This window comes from Candoia aspera, chromosome 1 (genome assembly GCF_035149785.1).
Source record: "Candoia aspera isolate rCanAsp1 chromosome 1, rCanAsp1.hap2, whole genome shotgun sequence".
NCBI lineage: Eukaryota > Metazoa > Chordata > Lepidosauria > Squamata > Boidae > Candoia > Candoia aspera.
In genome coordinates, this window is record NC_086153.1 from 234,786,323 (window position 1) to 234,805,623 (window position 19,301).

The 19,301-nt window shown below is 42.2% G+C and overlaps 1 protein-coding gene across 3 annotated transcripts in view; it reads right to left on the minus strand.

Annotated features, from left to right (window-relative positions):
* RAB3IL1 (RAB3A interacting protein like 1) overlaps positions 1-19,301 on the minus strand; it is a 36,480-nt gene that overhangs the window by 5,367 nt on the left and 11,812 nt on the right. Inside the window, exons 1-10 of one of the 3 annotated variants that reach the window (XM_063289233.1) lie at positions 14,935-15,045; positions 14,646-14,722; positions 13,546-13,641; positions 11,008-11,085; positions 7,731-7,949; positions 6,983-7,111; positions 4,428-4,556; positions 4,219-4,331; positions 2,093-2,116; positions 551-650 (exon numbers count right to left, since the gene is read on the minus strand). In XM_063289233.1, the coding sequence (XP_063145303.1) occupies positions 551-650; positions 2,093-2,116; positions 4,219-4,331; positions 4,428-4,556; positions 6,983-7,111; positions 7,731-7,949; positions 11,008-11,073 (780 nt within the window). In that variant the 5' untranslated portion in view covers positions 11,074-11,085; positions 13,546-13,641; positions 14,646-14,722; positions 14,935-15,045. Of the gene's footprint in view, positions 1-550; positions 651-2,092; positions 2,117-4,218; positions 4,332-4,427; positions 4,557-6,982; positions 7,112-7,730; positions 7,950-11,007; positions 11,086-13,545; positions 13,642-14,645; positions 14,723-14,934; positions 15,185-19,301 lie in introns of those variants that run through there. The other 2 variants (XM_063289231.1, XM_063289232.1) reach the window with 2 other exon arrangements.

The window sequence follows — 19,301 nt, forward strand, 5'->3', positions numbered from 1 at the left end:
AAAGCAATCATATCATAGGCATCTACTCCTAACCACCATAATGCCAAAATGACAACAGATACCTCTTCCTACTTGCATTGTACACTGCATACAAGTATGGAGGGGCAAAGTTTGCGCCACTTGCCCCCCCCCCCCTGCAGATGTCTATGAATCATGCCTGTGCATAGAGAAAGTGATTCTAAGGGGACCAGATTTTTGTGACAGAGCAGGAGTTTCCACCCAGGGCTTGTGGGCCAGAGATTCTAAGGATTCAAGCAAGGCATTGTGCTCCTACCATCCCAGATTTCTATTTTCATTTCTAGCCAACACTTAAGATGAGAACCAGCAGTTCCAAGGCTAAAGAGGGCTGTTCCATAAATGTATCTCAGCCGTCTCCCAAGGACAACAGATCTATTAATTCAGGAAGATACATAAAAAAGATACATAAAAAAAGGGCAAAATAAATGCAAGCAAACTGAACACAGTTCTTCTGCAAGTATTCACATTTATAGTGTCAGGCTGAAGATTAGGTCATCAAGTAAAGCCAGGGGCATTACTTGCAAGAACTCACCCTGGCCCTGCAGGAAGGGGAAATGTAGTAATAATTCCCAGAGTCCCCCAGTTTGATGCGATGCTTGCAGGCTCGGGACAGGCCACTGAGAGCACATTTCCTGTAAAAAGAGAGGTGGGGGTGGAAAAAATCAAGCAGGATGTCATCTACAGACCTTGACTAAAGGGAAAAAAACATGATGCTGGTCACCACAGTGCAAACCAAAAGCAAAGACCTTCACTTTCACATCAGTGATAACAATATGAATAAGGGATGCTAAAGGGAACTTGCAATTTCAGAACCTGTTTGTTAAAGGGTTCCAAAGTATGGTGTCACCTCTTTTATTTATTCTCTTATGAATTTATCTTAAAGAATGTTAAGGCTATAAAACTAAGCATATTTATTAGCAAAGAAGTTCAACTCAATTCAGTACAATCTGCCCTTCTTAGAAATGGATTGCAAACTTGCTACCTTCATATTAGGGACTGTTATCTCCTGGGAGGAGACCTTCCTTTTCTGTCAGCTAAAACTCGAAGGATCTAAATCAACCTTATAACTTTTCACTGGCTTAAAAGAAATAATTTACGTTATAATTTGGGACCTGAACCCACCGTGAGAGGAAATCAGTGTTTTTCAAACTTGGCAACTTTGAGATGTATGAACTTCAGCTCCCCATACTGGCTAGGGAATTTGGGGAGTCGAAGTCCACACATCTTAAAGCTGCCAAGTTTGAAAAACACTGATCTGGATTATAACCACCCTTTTTATAGCTTGTTTTTGTGCAGCCTTTCTGCTTCTTGTTTTTAATCTTGGAAGCTAATTAGTATTTCTGTAGAATCAAACTTTGATCTTGTTTTTGCTATTTGCAGCTTGTTTGAAAAGTACACTTCTTGGCATTCAGTTTCAAACATGTCGCTATTGTAGGGGCTGCAGAAAGTTTGGAATTTGGCCTTACTAGAAATAAAAATGATATTAAGAAGTTGAAGGCTCATAAAGATGCATTTACAAATATTCTGCCTCCATACTGTCAGCTCTTCCTACCTTGAATCAACTCAATTATCATTACAAAGATGAGCATTTTAGAACAATTGTATCTTTTTAAAGTATCTCTGTTTGTTGCATCTTTTCCTTCTTCCTTCTATAGATTTATAAATAATTTAACTTTAAAAAAAGAACAGAAAAGAAGAAAAATTAACCATTAGGCCATTTGTAGGCAGCTAAAAGTTTCTTGCATTAAAGTTTGACATTTGAAAAAGTCTAGCTATATGATTTGGGAAGAAACCAGCAACTCAGAAAGCCAAGTAAAGTTAATATTACAGGAGAAAGTTGACAGTTAGTAACCCAAAATACCCCTCTGGGCTCATATACCCAGCAGTGCAGGAATGGAGACCAATCATTTCAAAGACAGTTGTAGCTGAAGATTATATGGTGTGCCGTCAGCATCCTGAATGTTTACAAATTATTTGATAGCACCAATTTCAAAGCTGTTAGTAACAACTTGAGTTAGTAGCTTATTAGTAATGGAGTAAATACCTTTTCACTGGCTTAAAAGAAATAACTTACGTTATAATTTGGGACTGGAACCCACTGTGAGAGGAAATAAGAAGTTGAAACTAGTATTAGGGTGGAAATGGCAACATTCATTCTTCTTGGGCTAATGGTGGTAAGCATTTAGAAAGCACAGCTCACACTGAAGGAAGATTAACATCTAAATTATTTAGGCTGCAGTCCAAGACCTACCAATAAACCAACAAAACCTACCTCAGAGTAGAATTCTAGATCGCATTATTCCTAAAACTTTGAAACAAATGGGGCAGAGAGAATATCTGTCTCAAGGATAAGTTATTTCCAGCCCAGCAGACTGGTCCATACCACTTCTTGGCCCTAAAGTAAGTAATTACGCCCTCCTGTGGGCCACCCTGCACTGAGGCCAATGGGGGGAACTGTGCAGCAGATGAACTGTCCTAGCAGCCATCCAGTCTGATGCAAGAAAGCTGTTGGGCAGCTCCAGCCAGTTTAAACTCTTTGCCCAGAGTCATGTACAAATAGGCAGAGGTAGGGATCATACCTATCTATCTATCTATCTATCTATCTATCTATCTATCTATCTATCTATCTATCATCTATCTACCAACTCCCAAACCACTTTGTAAGGTGAAATGGGAAGTGATGCTTCATGTTCATCCTGCACTTTTTTCCCCTCTGTGTGGGAGCACATGGAGAGCAGTGAGATCTCTCATAAGCAGCTCTGGGCAGTGAACAGAGTTAAAAACATCGATCTAATAATCCAAAATGAAAAAGAAAAACAAGAATACTTAACAAGAATAAAGCAAAAAAGTGGCAGCTGAGGATCACCATCAACAATAATTACTTGTATCTTACAGGCTCACTCAATGTCTGACTCCCACGCCTGGAAGATATGCATCCCTTCAGTCAAGTTCTTACTTTGCACCAGCACAAAACAATTTTCACCTGCCCCCGTCTTTGCTCATGAAGAGAAGTGACGACCCCAGGAAATGTATTCTCCCCTGCAAGTTCTTCCAGATGTAGGGATCAGAAGTCCTGCTTTCTATCATGCTGTTATTTATTTATTTATTATTTCCATTTATATGAGCTTGAAATAACCATCTCACGTTAATGACTCTGGCTGGTTAACGGTGATAAAAATATAAAAGCATACAAAAAAACAGAAAACAAAACAACGCACACATAAAACTCGTCAATCACAATTAACATAGCCCCTGCACGGGCTTAGCTCCACCTCCTCATGTAAGGTCAGAAAAGCAGTTCCAACAATCAGGGCCTTTCTGGATCCTGATACCAGCACCAAGACTCTGGAATTATTTTTTCATGGGGACACAGCAGAGCCTAAATTGTGTCTACCTGCTTTATTAACTTACTGTCAGAAACAGGGGAAGAGAGTTCCAACAAGTATGTGCACGTAGACAGAAAAAGAACTGTCAACGGTACAATAGTTCGACAATTCACTAGCAGTTCAAACGTTTGTACAAATCCTTCTTCAAACGTGCCACATGTGAAAAGAAGGACGGCAAAACCATGAACAGAAACAGCTGGAGCCCAAGAAAAGAATAATCCAAACACAGCTGATGAAATAGGCTTCTTGCAGGCCACAACAGTTTGTTGATGAAGATTCTCAGTCATCCAGGTGGAATTGTCTGTAGGTTGAGTCATGGCAACTGGAATTGACATGACCAGTTGCCATGACTCAACCTACAGACATGATGACAGTTGTCTCCACTAAACTAAGTGCCTACAAAACTATGGTCTGGAGGAAGATTCTTCTGATATGTGCGCAAACCCAGCGTGCTGAAGTCAATTTATAGCACTCCATGATGGTATCACCCTTTCTACCTCCTCCTTAAGTCAATTCAGTGCCAGTGGAACTGCTGACTGTTGTCAATAATACTTATATTTTTGTACATGTATGTGATCTGAACCCCTTTCCTATTACTGATGCCTTCCCTCCTTTGGTTTCTCTTCTGGTTTTTGTGAGCCAAACAATGCAGGCTGAAAGGACACGATTCAATAAAACAGATTCCATGAACAACCAAACAGAGGACCTTGTTTCAGAATGGCAACTGGTCATGTAGCATATTAGAGACGAATGGTGCATCTGTGGAGGAAGAGGAGGAGTAGAAAAAGCAGCTGGAAAGCTGTTATGTCCTTACTTTGGCCCACCACATTCAATGGCTGACACCTTCACTACAGGCAATGCCTGGGTAGCCACTGGTTCAATGGTAAGGGTGTTCTGCTCCACAGCTGCCTGGACCAGCTCTGAAAGCTACAGCAAAGAAAACAAACACAAGGAACTCATGTCAACAAGGAAGCAGCACCTTCATCTCTTAGAAATCTCTGAACCACTCATCTTTAAACTGACTTCATGCTTGGTGAAGTCCAGGCAAGGGCCTACATCTTCATGGTAAATCCTCTTGAGAAAAGAACACGATTTATCCAACGTTGGAGACTCCTTCCAAGCCTGGAATTCTGCAAACAAGATGGAATCCACCTGCAGCAATAGAAAATTATGAAATGGAAGTCCACTGAAGAAAACCAGACACACACACAAACACAGAGAAGGAAGTAGGCTTTCCTCTACAAAATCCAGAACATTCTCCCAAGGTATGTCATATTCATTAGGCAGATAATGAGGCAAAGAAGCAGAATAAATGTGACTTATGTGCCTGTGACAGGTAGTTCTGCCCCCCGCTGCAGTTACTACAGAAAGGGGCATGTCAGAGAAAACAGCATCAGGTGACAGTGTATCCTCTGTCAACAGGTTACGGTTACCCCAATAATGTAACCAAAGGCATCATCAGTCATGAGTCTGTAAAGGTTTGAGCATATAGGGACTCACATTCCCTATAGCGTGCGAAGATCAGTTCCCTCTTCTCCATGGGGAAGCAACCCAATATGGGCTGTGATCTGCATTCATACTCAAGCAGCATGTCAAGGAAGGAGAGGGCGGGGCCTGAGCAAAATCTCCTGCTTCTCTCTACGACAAGTCAGTTGCTCCCAACGGGTCCAGAAGAAGGGCAGGAAAACCTTAGCCAGCTTAACTATACGCTCTAACTTTGCTACTATTGCCAGTATGAAAGTTAAACTGTTCAAAACCAGTGATATGTATTTTAAATCACACATCATTTTACCACCGAATGGGAGGATAGCCATTAAGGAAATTCCATGGCTTTCCCATGAAAAGAAGGGGAAGTCCAGTCCAATGCAAAGCTTAGTTGCCCACCTACTTCATCAAACGGAACCCACTTCCCATCCCAGCAAGCAGGCCTCCCTTCACCAAAGTTGAGGAAAACGAGTCTTTCCAAAAGACTGCATGGCTACTTGGTTGTGTTGATTAGGCGCCCAATTCCAGAAGAATTCATAGCTGAAGCATTCTGGGTTCTGAAGAATCTGCGACTGTTACACATGAGACATGCCAGGAAGGAAAGGCAGAATGCAAGGAGTCCCTTCTTCTAGCAGGGCATCCATATGGCAAAGGACTACCAGGGAGAAGACTCACAAGATTGGAGAGTCTTGTCAATTGTGATGGCCATCAATTTATCTGACCAGTCAGTCAGTCAAGATGCAAATAAATAAATAAATATTTAAACAAGCAAATATATAAGATTATGCACCCATGGCTTGCATTACGAGGCAGACAGGGCCAATACAGAAAACATTCCTGTTTGACTTTTGTAGACACCCTTTAAGAATAAAAGAATTTAAAACATTCTGTGGTGGATCAAGTCTAAAATGCTGATTACTCTCACAAAGGTCTACATGATGCCTTTGGGAAACCTGAAACAAATAGGACATGACTGCAGAGCCCCCTTCCACTCTTGCTTTTAGCAGTTACTAAAAATTTGGGATTTTTGACTCCAACACTGGACATAATATACAGCAATCATGACTGGTAGCCACTGACTATCCAGTCTTCCATAAATTTGTGAGTTCTCCTTTTCAAAGGTGACCAAATTAGCAGCTCATGTTTGATTTGTGGTAAAATCCATTCTCGGCTTTTTGGTTTCTCAACCTGGGCCAACCGAACTGCCAAGGTCATAGGCAAGATCTTTGTTTTAAATAAAGGCAAACCCTCAAAATCCATGAGTGCCTCCAGGTTCCCTCTCTTCAGACAGAAAGCTTCCAACCATTCCCAACATGTTCTGTTTGAAATGTTGGAGACAGTTAGAAAGTTCCAGAATATAAGACATAACCATGATAATCAGAAGTAATGAAATCCTAACATACCTAGCTGCATTTTTTAAAAGCTTATGACAGGTTCCAATACTTGAGGAAGATTTTTCCTCCTCTCCTGCCCATACTATACATTTTTTAAAAAGCAAAACACAAACACACTGAGAAGTATGAAGGGAAGGAAGCAGTGAGTGAAGCTCTCCAGCCCCAAGGAAAAGTCTCTACTGACAACATAGAAGCACTAAGCTACAGAGATTGCTCACCTGAGACCAGGAAACAACTTCAGAGTACCCATATGGGGGAGGGGGGAAAAACATTTAGAGAAACAAAAAAACAAATGACTGTTAGTATTAAAGAAAAAAACCGAACAGGGGGAGGTGTTAAGAGGCTAGTGCATCCTAAAAGTATTTCTCGTCCCCAGAACTGATCCTTCCTCAAGAAAATTTAAACCAGTTTCTCCTGCCAGATTGATTGGGATTGCAGCTCTCAGAATTTTCTAACCAGCCTGGCTTGATGTTGCAGTCCCAACCTTTCTGGCAACACCTGCTGCGGATAGTCAATCTGGCCAACGTGAGGAGGAGGACAGGGCTCCTTACAGTCTATACGGAAGAAGAGCTTCCCTCAGACTTTCATGACCACCTTCACAGCCAAAGCAATCTTGCTAGCACTGCTGTAACCAACTGTCTGAGCCTACATTCCTAGTCACACAGCTACCCTGCTTCACCCCACCCTGAGAGAGATTACCTGCCGCGAGAGAGGAGAGGAGAAAGGAGAGTCTGCTGCCAGGAACCGCCAGCCTGGCTCATAGGTGATGTGGATCGCCTTCGCGGGGACGATACAGAGCAGCAGGGAGAGGAGAGTGGGTACCCCAGACTTTAAGGAATGGGAGAGCAAGATAGGTAGGCAACAAGGGCAGAGAGAAGGGGAAAAGAGGAGAAAGACAAGGAGAGAAAGCAAAATGGTATGAGAGGGACAGAAGATTAGAAAGAAGACCGTCTCAGTCATAAAAAACCTTGGGCACAAATATACCACCCCAGAAGGTGGCCACAGTATCTAATGTTGGTCTATTCCAGATATATTGGGACTGCAACTCCCAGAATTCCCAAGTTACCATTCCCCAATAATGTTGGGAACTCTAGTCCAACATGGTCAGAAGCTACAAGATTTGATCTAACAAGATGTTTCTCATGTTTGACTCTAGTTATATTTAAGCTTGTTTCACTCCCAGGCACAGTATAATTATTGCTTATTTCTTTGACTCTGACTTAGTGCTCCAAAAGAACCCAATCAGAATCATGGAATTAATCAAAGTAGGTTAATGAAAGGTTCTTCATCACTTTCTGCAGTGAAGCAGGGTCTGTGAGTGCAAGATAAAACAGACTTTTCCACCAGATCCCTGATCTTACTCCGTTCCCCCATCACACAGCGTAGCTGATATTTTGCTTCCTCCCAGGGCCTCAAGCTAGACTGCTGGCTGATCACATTTACCCACCTCTTTGAATTCGCTGTTGACTGGCTCCTGGGGCACACTCTGGCCAGCAACTGTGATTGCACCAGTGCTGCTGGTGCTCTTGTTGCGTCCATGTCCCTTTCTGAAGGCTGTTTTGGTGGGGCTCTGAAGCTGTGGGTGCAACTCCCGATTTGGAGAGGAAGGAGTTGACGTTATCACCAGCGTCTTCAAGGCTGTCACTTCTGCTTGCAGCATGTCAATCTGGTGGGATACAAAGAGCCATCAGTGATGATCAGCAAAGGCCTTGGTCCCAGGATTACACCATGTCCAGGAGAACATTTAATGGCTCATTAAGCCATTACTCTTCTTTCAAGCAAACAGGAAGATGAGTTCAGGAGCTACTAGCTCTATATCCTCTAAATTACATGTTCTTCTTATTTCCTTGCACAATTCCCAAAGGTTTATAGGCTTTATAGAGATTCCACCCCCACCCCCATCATAACTACCAACAGCACTAAATATAATAAAAGAAAAAGACATAGACAGATATGCATATATTAGTCACATGCATACAAATATGATTTTCTTGGTGCAGAATTTTTAATTATGCAAATAGTGGCAAAACAGGCATACACAAAGAAGGCCACACTCTTGATCTCCCTTCCCCACTTAAAGATTAAATAATTATTTACCACTGAGTGGAAATAAATCAGTACAAAACCTCTCTGTTCCCACTGCCTACTTCCCTCAATTTCATCCCCCATGGCCAGCAATTTTTTTTATTTTAGTTCTTTCAATTTATATGGCCACCCATATCACATAAGTGACTCTGACTGGCAAGCACAATTAAAAATCATCAATATAATACAAAATAAAAATAAGAAGAAACAAAAAAGTAGCGGCTGAGGAGAACCATCAGCCATAACTAACAATATGTCACAAGCTCACCTAAACTCCTGGCCCCCATGCCTACAGCCAGGGCTTAAGAGCCTTCCAAAAGGCTAGCAAGGTTAAAGCAATCTAACCTCGGGAGGACTGGTGTTCCAGAGGGCAGGCACAGGGACAGAAAAGGCACTCTCCTAACAGATCTGACGGAATGGGTAGAGACAGAGATGGGCAGTCTCTCAAATATCATGGCCTCATGCCATGTAGGGCTCTACAGGTGGCAACCAGCACCCTTTGAATTGTACCTGCAAGCCTGCTGGGAATCAGTGCAGCTTGCAAAGCAAAGGTGTAACCTGGGCGTATCTAGGCACACTCGTAACTGCTTGCGCCCCTGCATTCTGGACCCACTGCAACTTCCAGATGTTCTTTGTGGGCAGCCCCACGTAGAGCATACTGCAGTAGTCCAAATGAGAAGTGACCAAAGCATGAAAGACTGTGCACAGTGCTCCCTGATCCAGGAAGGAGTCCAAATGGTACATTATCTGAAGCTGTACAAAAGCCCTTCTGCCCATGGCTCCCACCCACCACTCAAGCAAGAGCTGAGAGTCTAGGAGGACCCCCAAATTGCACAATATTGTTTCTTGCTTCTCTCCAGTAGCAGATGCCTTATTAGGAGCCCAAGGCTAGTCAAGAAATCTGCCATGTGGTGACAATTTTGATAAAACCTGCATCCAGAGCAAGGTTAAGGCTCTGCCTACAGTTTCAGTGTAACGCTAGTGAGGAACCCAGAAGGAATCCAGGACCATTTAAATGAGGCCAGCAAAATTTGTCTGGCAAATTCTATACATCTCTGGTTACAATGCGTATTTTAAAAACCTAGCCAGCTTCATCTTCAAATGGGAGAGTCAGATTTATTATTTCCCAAGTACTGTACATGGCTGGGAAAAGCATCTAACAGAAAGCCGTTCAGGGGATTTGCTTTAGCTCTGCCAGCAGATGGCACTATAATCACACTACAACGACAGCTTCTTATTTCCTAGCTAAATCCCTTTCACAAATCCTTAGCTGTGCCTCTGAGTTTTTGAATATACAAGAACTTCGAGTTCAGCAAGTTCTTCTAAAATTATCAAGAAACGGATTGGGGAAGCTGATGTATCAGTGAGAAATTACTAATTGTTGGTGTCCCCTCTCCTGCACAAACCGGTTGGACGAGACTCTTCAAATACCTGAAGGCTTCTCACACTGGAGACAAAGACTTACTCTCTGCTCCTCCAGAGGATGGGATGAGACCTAACTGGCTTCAGTTACTGTGGATGTTTGGGGATGAAGATTAGGATAAAGGTGCTGACATTAAGAGCCATCTCACACTGGATCCAACAGCTAGGCTTCATCCAGTTCCCTGAGACAACGTACTACATTATGCTACTTGGTTCTTTTGTTTTCCTGGCACAGATGTGTTTCTGAATGTGTAACTGCTAGACTGGAGCTAAACAGCCTTCTGTTACAAATCAGTCTGCAGCAAGCAGAACATTTTTGTCTTATCTCTTCTCTGCCTTCTGCAGGCTCTCTGAACTCTGGCTGGTATCAAGGCACAGGCGTACACCTATGCTTCTGGTCTTGCTCATGCCTACTAAGGCCGCAACCCTGTGCTCCCTTTCTTGGGAGCAAGCCCCAGCAAACTCAGCCGGATTTGTTTCTGAGCCGGAACTACCAGAATTGCATGGAAAACTTTTTACACCTCTGCTTCCCAAAACACGTGAAATAATACGAGCTTCCAGACAGCTAGAGACAACTCTCCCACTTTGGCAAAATTCAGGTCTTTGACTTTAGAGGATTTCCCTTTTTGATTGCAGTGCATTTACGTTTAGCTGTTTTGTTTTCAGTTTTCGGAAACTGTTACAAACCCTGCTGCATCCTTTTTATTGCTTTATCCTCAGTCCCCACAAGCACTCCCTGAGAGGAAACGTGTCCCAACGGCTTGGGCTTTGTTACAGTTTTCAGCACTGAGGCCACAGGCTGACAACGCATTTGAAAAACACAACTCAGAAGCATCTTTCATGGTCCAACGTTTGCTTTCCTTGATTTGAGCTACTTTGCCATGTAAAAGCCTTTTTGACCTGTTGCCTCCAACAAGGAAGGGGAAAGGAACTGTGTTAGACGTTCTACAACCAAGTGGTCCCCACTACTTGCATGATCCGTACAACATCTGAAAAGAAAAGCCTGCTCCAGCACTTCTGTACACATTCTCACTCTTTCTACACAGCTGGGAACTACTACTAGCAGGTCTGCTATCCAGATCATGTGGAGAGCCCGTTTCTAAAAGCTTCCCTTTCAGCGTCAGGCTCCTGGGTTTGAGGGATATGCTCAGTAGGTATGAGCTCTTGGCCACCATTTCTGTACAGAGGGAGGCAAGGTATGAAATGGGTTCCTTCACCTTCCCTTGCGCCTCCCTCAACTGCTTCTCCGATGCCGCTTGCTTGGTGTTTGCTTCCCGAACCATCTTGTGGGCTTCCTAATGCAGACAGCACAAAATACAAGGAGTTACGCACTTTTGTACAAGACAAGCAGGTTCTTAAAGATGACAAGGCCAATTTTTAAAGAAGGAAATGGAATGGAGGTCCAACTGTTAAAGCATGTCTATTCCCAAACTGCCACCACTAAGAACCAACACAGACACATGCAGGACTCTTCTAGAAAAATCAGCACATTAAAATAAGGAACTTTTAATCACATAGAGCAGGGCTGCACAACCTTTTCTCAGGATCAGTGGCAATAGGTGAGTCTTGCAGAATGTGCTGGAGGCTTCACGAGGAAAGGGTGAGGTGGAAGATGAGCGTGGCCAACATGGAAAGTAGGAACACTGAGATTAAAGCCTGAATTTTTTAAACATTCCATCCATTTCCTTCTCCACGGGTTAATTTTTGCTGTTTCTCTTCTGTCACCGTATCCATTACTTTTATATGTACTACAAATTGGTGGCAGCGGTGCAGGTGGTTTGCGGCACCATAAAAAGCAGTGGAAAGTGCACGTGTGGTAACCATACAATACGGCAGTTTTCCCCTGATGGCAATATGTACCGTATGTTCTCAGGTGATAGTTCCTCTTCTGAGGCCTTTTTCTTCCGGGCAACCAAAATACACCAAAATATAAAAAAAAATAATACTGAACTGAGACATATCTTTTATTCATCAGAACTAAATGGGGCTGCCATAGAATACTTAGGAATTTTGAGACGATATGGCTGATATAAATCCTCTTAGCTGAAAGGTCACTGCCAGTCCTCACCAATACAAAAAATTAGGTCCTCACATGATTTAGAGTGTGCAGGCCACAAAGAGATTTATGTTTGATTGACAGTTTTAAACTACTTTTATAATATGTGGAAATCTGCATGCACGTTTTACCTTTATTTTCTTAATCTTCCTTGAGAATGTGTTTGAGATATATTTATAAACAATATAAAATTCTTTAAAACGAACTAAAAATAAACAAAGTATTCAGTATTCAATTTATATTTAATATTCAACTGAAGCAATACAGTACTTTTTAGACAACCACCATGTCCTACCCTTGAATATCTTCAATCAATAAGATCTTGCCAAACCAATGAGAACAGCCTCCTCTACTGCCACACACATACAGTTAGTCCTTGGATAACGACTGCCCTGTTCAGTGACCATTCAAACTTATGATGGTGCCAAAAAATTATGTTTACAACTGGTTCTCAAACTTACAACAGTCACAGTGTTCTGAGGTCACATGATCACAATCTGCGACCTTCGCAGCCAGCTTCCAACAAGCAAAGTCAATGGAGAATCCAGCAGTAAGTTGCAAGATGAGGTCACGTAGCATCACACTTAACAACCACAGGTGATTCGCTTAATGACCACAGTGGAGCTGATATAAGTCAGATGCAGTCATGTGATGTTTCATTTAATCATCGCATCACTTAGCAACAGAGTTGCTGGTCCCAATTGTGGTTGTTAAGTGAGGACTACCTGCATTAGACATGGATTGCAGAGGCCAAGCTCTCTACTCTCAACTTTGTTCAAAGTTAGGGCAAATCACTCCACTTAGATTATATTCCATTTCTCATTTTTCCAGCCTATGTGAGATTTGGCCTGCTTCTGAACCAGTCTGCAATTTTGGATTTTAAAAAAATCCAAAAAATTTTGTGTACGTTCTTACAGTACATTTTTCTCCCTTATACATTACAGTATCCCCCCCTTTTTTAGTTCCAATATTCATCACAAAATCCAGATTTCACATAAGAACTCAGAAAGAGCAAAGTGGGTACATTCCTTGAAATACGTGAACTGAGAAAATTTCTCAGTTCCCTAGCTAGCGTTCAGTGGCAAGAGAATGGCTGCATACCTCTCCGACCCAGGGCCATGGGTGGATAGCCTCATCCCCCAGAGAAAGGCTATGCATCCATGCAAAATGAGAGATCTTCATTCCTATGAGGAATAGAACTAATCAGGGTAACGAGCCAGAAAATGCACCAGCTCAGATTCTGCTGACTTTAGGGAAAGAGTACTGGTTGCTCTGCTAACTGAGGAGAGAGTGTTCTTACGCAAACACCCAGTTCCTGTTAGTGCTGGCCTACATAATCAAAGAAACAACATGGTGTGGCTTTTGCTGGATCTAACTTCTTTACTGCTCCTACATAGTACAGCTCTCCTGGACAGATAAAGTACAGTTCCAGGAAATCACCTGCATCAACATGTTTGTTTCCTATAAGGGGGTTGCTTATGGTAAATTATTAAAACATGCACAATCTGCATGGCTTTCAAAGGACTATCAGAGCAAATTTTGTGGTTGAGAGGAAATGCATGGATTCTGGTGCCCATATAGATGTCTTCCAAGGTGTACATTGATTACTTAAGCTCAACTTTGGACTTGGTTCCTAAAGGATCCACACCATCATCTTCAGGATCTGGGTGCCAAGTTCAAATTAAGAAAGTGCCAGTACCTCAAACAAGCTAGCTGTCAGCTCCTCCAGTTCCTGCTCCAGCTGCTCCCTGACTTTGGAAAGTCTCTCACATTCTTCATCCTTCAACTTTAACTCCTGAAGAGGGGGAACACTCTTAAGAGATCACAACTCCCTACAGGCATTCTAGTTTACACACACACACACACACACACACACGGAACTACCATACACTGAAACTTGTCAACAGCCCATCCACCCCAATTTTATCCATTGTAACTGAAAGTATTTTTCCAAACCCTCAAGCAAAACTTTTAGTGGGCCTGCTTGCCAAAAGTCCTCTTAACTGAAGAAGGCAATGGCAAAAGCTGGACTTGGACATGTGGCTTAGAAAGTACGGAGCTTCGGCTCCACTCTCTTACCACTTCAACTTCAGGTTGTCAAAAATGAGTATAAAGAAAATAAACCCACAAAACAGCACACCCTAATTTGGGCTTCCTTATGGGCAACCAAGGACACTCAGCTGACTATACAAACTCCTCAGCTGTGATCTAGAGCCAGATCATATGAGCAGGAAAGAGGGGGAAGAAAACCAGGTGTCAATCAGAGTCAAAGATCTAGAGAAGCAACCAAGTGGAATTCTTGTTTGCCTAGACCAACATAATGTGGGAAATGTGTCACCCCAAATTCCAGTTCTGATACTTCTTTATGCAAAACTCTGGTCTGTAGTCTGTCAGTTCTGCAGTCTAGACTATTCAGAATCAGTAGGACATAGTGGTCCATGATTCAAAAACAACAGATCATCATTTATTGCTCACTCTTTGAGATGAGCGGTGACTAAATTTGAAATATAAATAAATAAATAAATAAATTTTATGAATTGGAAGCAGTAAGGGTTCTGTAAAAGCACCAGACTCATGAAACCAAATTAAGAAATAGACATTTGGTCCAAGCTCTACTTCAAAAATCACCAAAATCAGAGATATAAAACGGGCTTGTATAATACATATATGAACTCATACAGAGTATGGGGGAAATCATATATTATACAATAAAAACACAGTGGAAAAAAAGATGGAATACTGTAAAATAAATCATCTGGTTTTCTTTTTTAATTTCCTAATGGTATTCTAGTGTTTTACCTGCTCAGCAACTGCCTACTTCATGAATTGGTATGAATAGCTTTTGACAGAATGGAATCAATGTAGCTCATAAACACCTAAAGACAAGCAGAGCAGCAGGACAAAATGTCAATTTCCCCATGAAACAATTTTCTAACGCAGATGGACAAAAACAAAGTATTTCTCAGTGAGCAATTCAGATGAAGCTTATTGACTCACTGAGCCACAAACATCTGAGTATATGCCTTTAGCTTGCTAAGTTTTGGACTAGTGGCCAAATTTGTCATCCCATCTTAACCTCACACCTTACCTTCTGAGCTCTATGGAGCTCCTCTTTTAGGAATTCAGAGCCCTTCTCACGGATTTCTACCGAGGAGCTGCGTAAGCGGGAGACATTCAGATGTGCCACCGACTGGTTCTCATCCCCACCTGCCAGGCTCTTGACAGAAGGCTCTGGCAGCTGTAACTCTTGCCCTCTGTTAGTTGTTGCAAGAGGCTTCCATTGTCCCACCACTGGTTGCTTTTGGAGCTGTTGCCTGGCCTCCTCAATATGGGCCTGGCTGTAAGAAAGAGATCAATGAGTTCAGGATTACGAAGACAGACACCATGGCTAAGATGTCCCTTATTTCCCCCCACATATATTCCTCTCAAGAATGTCCAACATGAGTTCCATCCCTCCATAATTACATACAGGTACATACAGGTACACACACACACACAAACATACTCATACACTCATACATGCACATACACAATAAGGAGTGAAGCTGGAGAGACATAACAAATCAGGAATCAAGCAGGCTGCTTCCTTTTTTAAATAAGAAGCTTCTTTTCTGCCAATGAGTTTTACAAATGGAATTGGCTATCACATGACAGGAAGAACATGTTAGAAATATTTCTCCAGGAAGCAACCTCCTGTCCATGTTTTCTCCTTGGCTGAGAACATAAATGAGGCTGGTGATAATTAGCTTTGGCGCTCTCTTGTTCACCAAAAAAATATAAACTTAGTGCAGCATCACACAGTTAAGTATTTTGTCAGAACACATTTGCATGATGTCATCACTGGGCACGTATTGTTATTTTGACATCACCAGTTTATTTACTTATTTATTTATTTACAGCTTGCTCCAAACAACCGACTCTGAGGAGCTCACAACTCCTCAAATCCATAATTTGGGTTAAAATAAATACATCATAATCAAAAATCAAGACAATATATTATAAAACAACCATATACAAACATTCTAAAAAACACCATTAAAAGTAGTTACTTGCCCAAAGAGACGGTCACAGCAGCCCTGTCCTGCCCCCAGACTTGATGAAATGGTCAAGTCTTCACAGACTTTGTCAAAAAGGAGGGGCCTATCTGAATGTCTGGATGATACTATTCCAGAAAAGGCAGGCGGCAAGTGAAAAGGCGTATTTTGTGATCCATATGAGTAGCAGTCTGTGACTGAGGGGATAAATAAACAGAGTTCCCCACTAGAACTTACCAGGTGGGCAAATATTATCAGAAGGCAGTCCTAAAGATGTCTAGGCCTGGAGGTATCTAGTCTTGCAGATATCCAAGAAACATGAAGGGCTTTAAAGGTGACAACTAGTACCTTGACTTGTACCCAGAAGCCAACAGGTAACCAGAGCAGCTCTCAAAGTATAGATGTTGCATGAGCATACCAAGGCATGTCCATAACTACCACTGCTTTCTGGACTAGTTGTAGCTTCCAAACGCTCTTCAAGGGCAGTCCCACGTAGAGTACACTGCAGTACTTTAGTCATGAGGTGATTATGGGCATGAGTGACAGCATGTAATGCTTCTTGTTCCAGGTGCAGAAGAAGAGCTATGAGTTTCTTGGCCCCATATACAAGATGCTTCTCAAGCAGGACCTGGGAGTCCAACAGGACTCCCAAGTTGCAAACCAGTTCTATTTTGGGAAATGGAGCCACATTTAGAACTAAAGGTGGTATCTCTTTGGAATTGGCAGACCTTCAAACCCAGTGCCATTCTGTCTTGCTGGGACTGAGTTTCTCCCTGTTCCCCCCTTCCAGACCCAGGCAGCTTCCGGGCACCTGGACTGCACTTTGACAGCAGTTAGGGAGAGAACCAGAGCAATGCCATACTCCCCACTCAGAAGGGTTCCATAATGGGTGGTACTGAAAGCTGTTGAGAAATCAAGCAGGACCTGGAGAGTTACACTGCCTCTAATCTGGCCCCTCCAAGTGCAACCAAGAGCTGTCTCTGTACTGTGTCCAGGCCTGAAACCCAACTGCAATGGGTCCAAATAATCTGTTTCATCCAGGGGTCTCTGCAGCCGCACCATTTTCTGTACAACCTTCCTCAGGAAAGGTTGGAGACAGGTCAATATTTGGGTGGAGCAATGGCTTCTTAAGAAGGGGCACATCACTGCCTCTTTCAGAGAAGAAGGCAGCACCCCCTCCCTCAGGGATCCATTCCTCATCACCCAAACCCAGCCCCCCTCACTTCAGCCGGGAAGGGTAGAGGTCCAGCCTACAGGTGGCTAAGTTGACGTGGTTTGCTGCAGTTGCCACTGGAAGGAAGATACACCACACTAAGGTATAGGTCAAAGAAACCCCTTCCTTTGCATATTTATGTATTTTCATCTATTTTCATATTTGTGACAATTATCTTTCAAGTACAGACACTCTTTCATGCACAAATATATGTACACAGAACCTTTGGCTCGCACAATATAGCTGAACTTCAATTTCTATCATCCTCTCAAATTACCTGGGGCTGCTTGGAGATTTTCTACTCCTGCTGTAGAGATTGTAAGTTTTCAGTGGAAATGCTTTTTTCCCCCTTCCAATTATTGTACATGACATTTTTTTTAAAAAAGAAAAAACACTTTCAAAAGCTATACAGCTCACAAGAAGCCATTCCAAGAATGGATTATAGCTCAATAGAAGAAGAAGAACGGGCACAAAGAGGATCCCACATTCTCTAGTTAAAGGAGTAGAAATTATACTTTCTGAGGTGCTGAACAGCAAATATATTCTCTATATCCTTGGTGATGCAAATGAACCCAAAAATATATTTTTGTTTCAAGCTAAGAACAAAGCAGTTCCATTGAAAACATTCAGTCAGAACATTTTAAATTGGTTATATTCCAGTGAAACAAAACTTTAAAAGTTTCAAGTTTTCTGGCCATAGAAAATATAGGACACATACCATTCACTCCTTCACTTTTCACAACAGGGCCGCTGTTGCTTAGCTCGTACGTGAACATTACAGCAAATATTCACACACACACACACACACACACCATATACATACAGAACTACATTTGCAACTGCCAACAAAATCTGAATTTTATAGCACTCTGAAAACTCAACATCAAGAAAAACATCAACAGAATGCATTCAGAGCTCAGAAGACAAACCAAATCAACCCAGAAGTCCTTTCATATTTAATGTACCCTTCAGCTGACCATCAAAAAGATACAAGAGTAAAAGCTCAACAAAACGATCAAACCAATTAGAGATCTTTTCACAGGCGCTTTACTGACTTGGTAAGTTTACTGAGCATAGCTGTGCATGCCTTCCATGCGCACACTTGGGTCCTGTTGAAGTTGAACTTTAGGGGGCATCTGAAATAAAAAGACTTATTTTGTTTTATTTTATTTGAAAAGACACTGAAGCTCAACATCAACAGGATACAAGAGCATGTGCTCACACACACACACACACACCACAGTATAGAAATCAATCAAATAATTCCAAAACAAATCACAATAGTAGTCTTTGCATATACAACTTGCACAGCTTCAAGAGTTTCAGCCATGCTCATGAATGAAACCAAGTAATGCACTCACATGCACAAACCAAGGTGAGGCAGTTGCCACATTCCTGCCCTCGCTCTTGAGCGGCACAGCAGACTCCACAATGGGTCTTCAGTTCTGAGCCGTGCACTTCAATAAGGGCTGGTTTGCCTCGGGGTTCCCTAGATCATTCCATCCAGCCTAAACCAGCAGCAGCAGTCCTGCAACCAGCAGGGACATGGAAAAACTGAAAGAAAGGCAACCTATCACAAGCCACAAAACAAAACCCTGGTCACAGCACTCAGAACAACCCAGAACTTTCAAAACAACACGACTCACCATGGCCAGCTTTTGTTCTGAGTACAGAAAGAAACGAAACTCTTGGAGAATTGGATTTTTCTGTCAAACATGGAACTCTCAGAATGCTGGTTTTACGCTCAGAAAGTTTTGCAAACTCCTAAAACCAACGGAACAGACAATACTGGCTAAGTGGACAAAGACTCTGACCTGGACATTCCTGTTTGAATGCACAGCTCTCTTTTTCCTTACATTTCTGAGGTTATCACTACAGCAGTCCCTATGTAAGATCTGCAGCCATCACACCGGTATTGTGTGAAGAAAGGGTAGTATTATCACGGATAGGTGTAACAGAAGAAGGCATTTCTGAGCTTCTGAAAATATGATTATTTATTCCATTTTAAAACAATTCTAATCTAGTTTCCTGATTTTGCAGAGCAAAGGAGCCTGCAGATCTAGCCACCACCATGTCTGCAGATGCAAAAGATCTCCTCCAGCAATCATAATATGACATTATTTCTTTACCCTAATACTTAAGGTATTTGAAAACTAGCGCCTTTTTCTCATATATATCTATGTATATATATACATACACACATACATA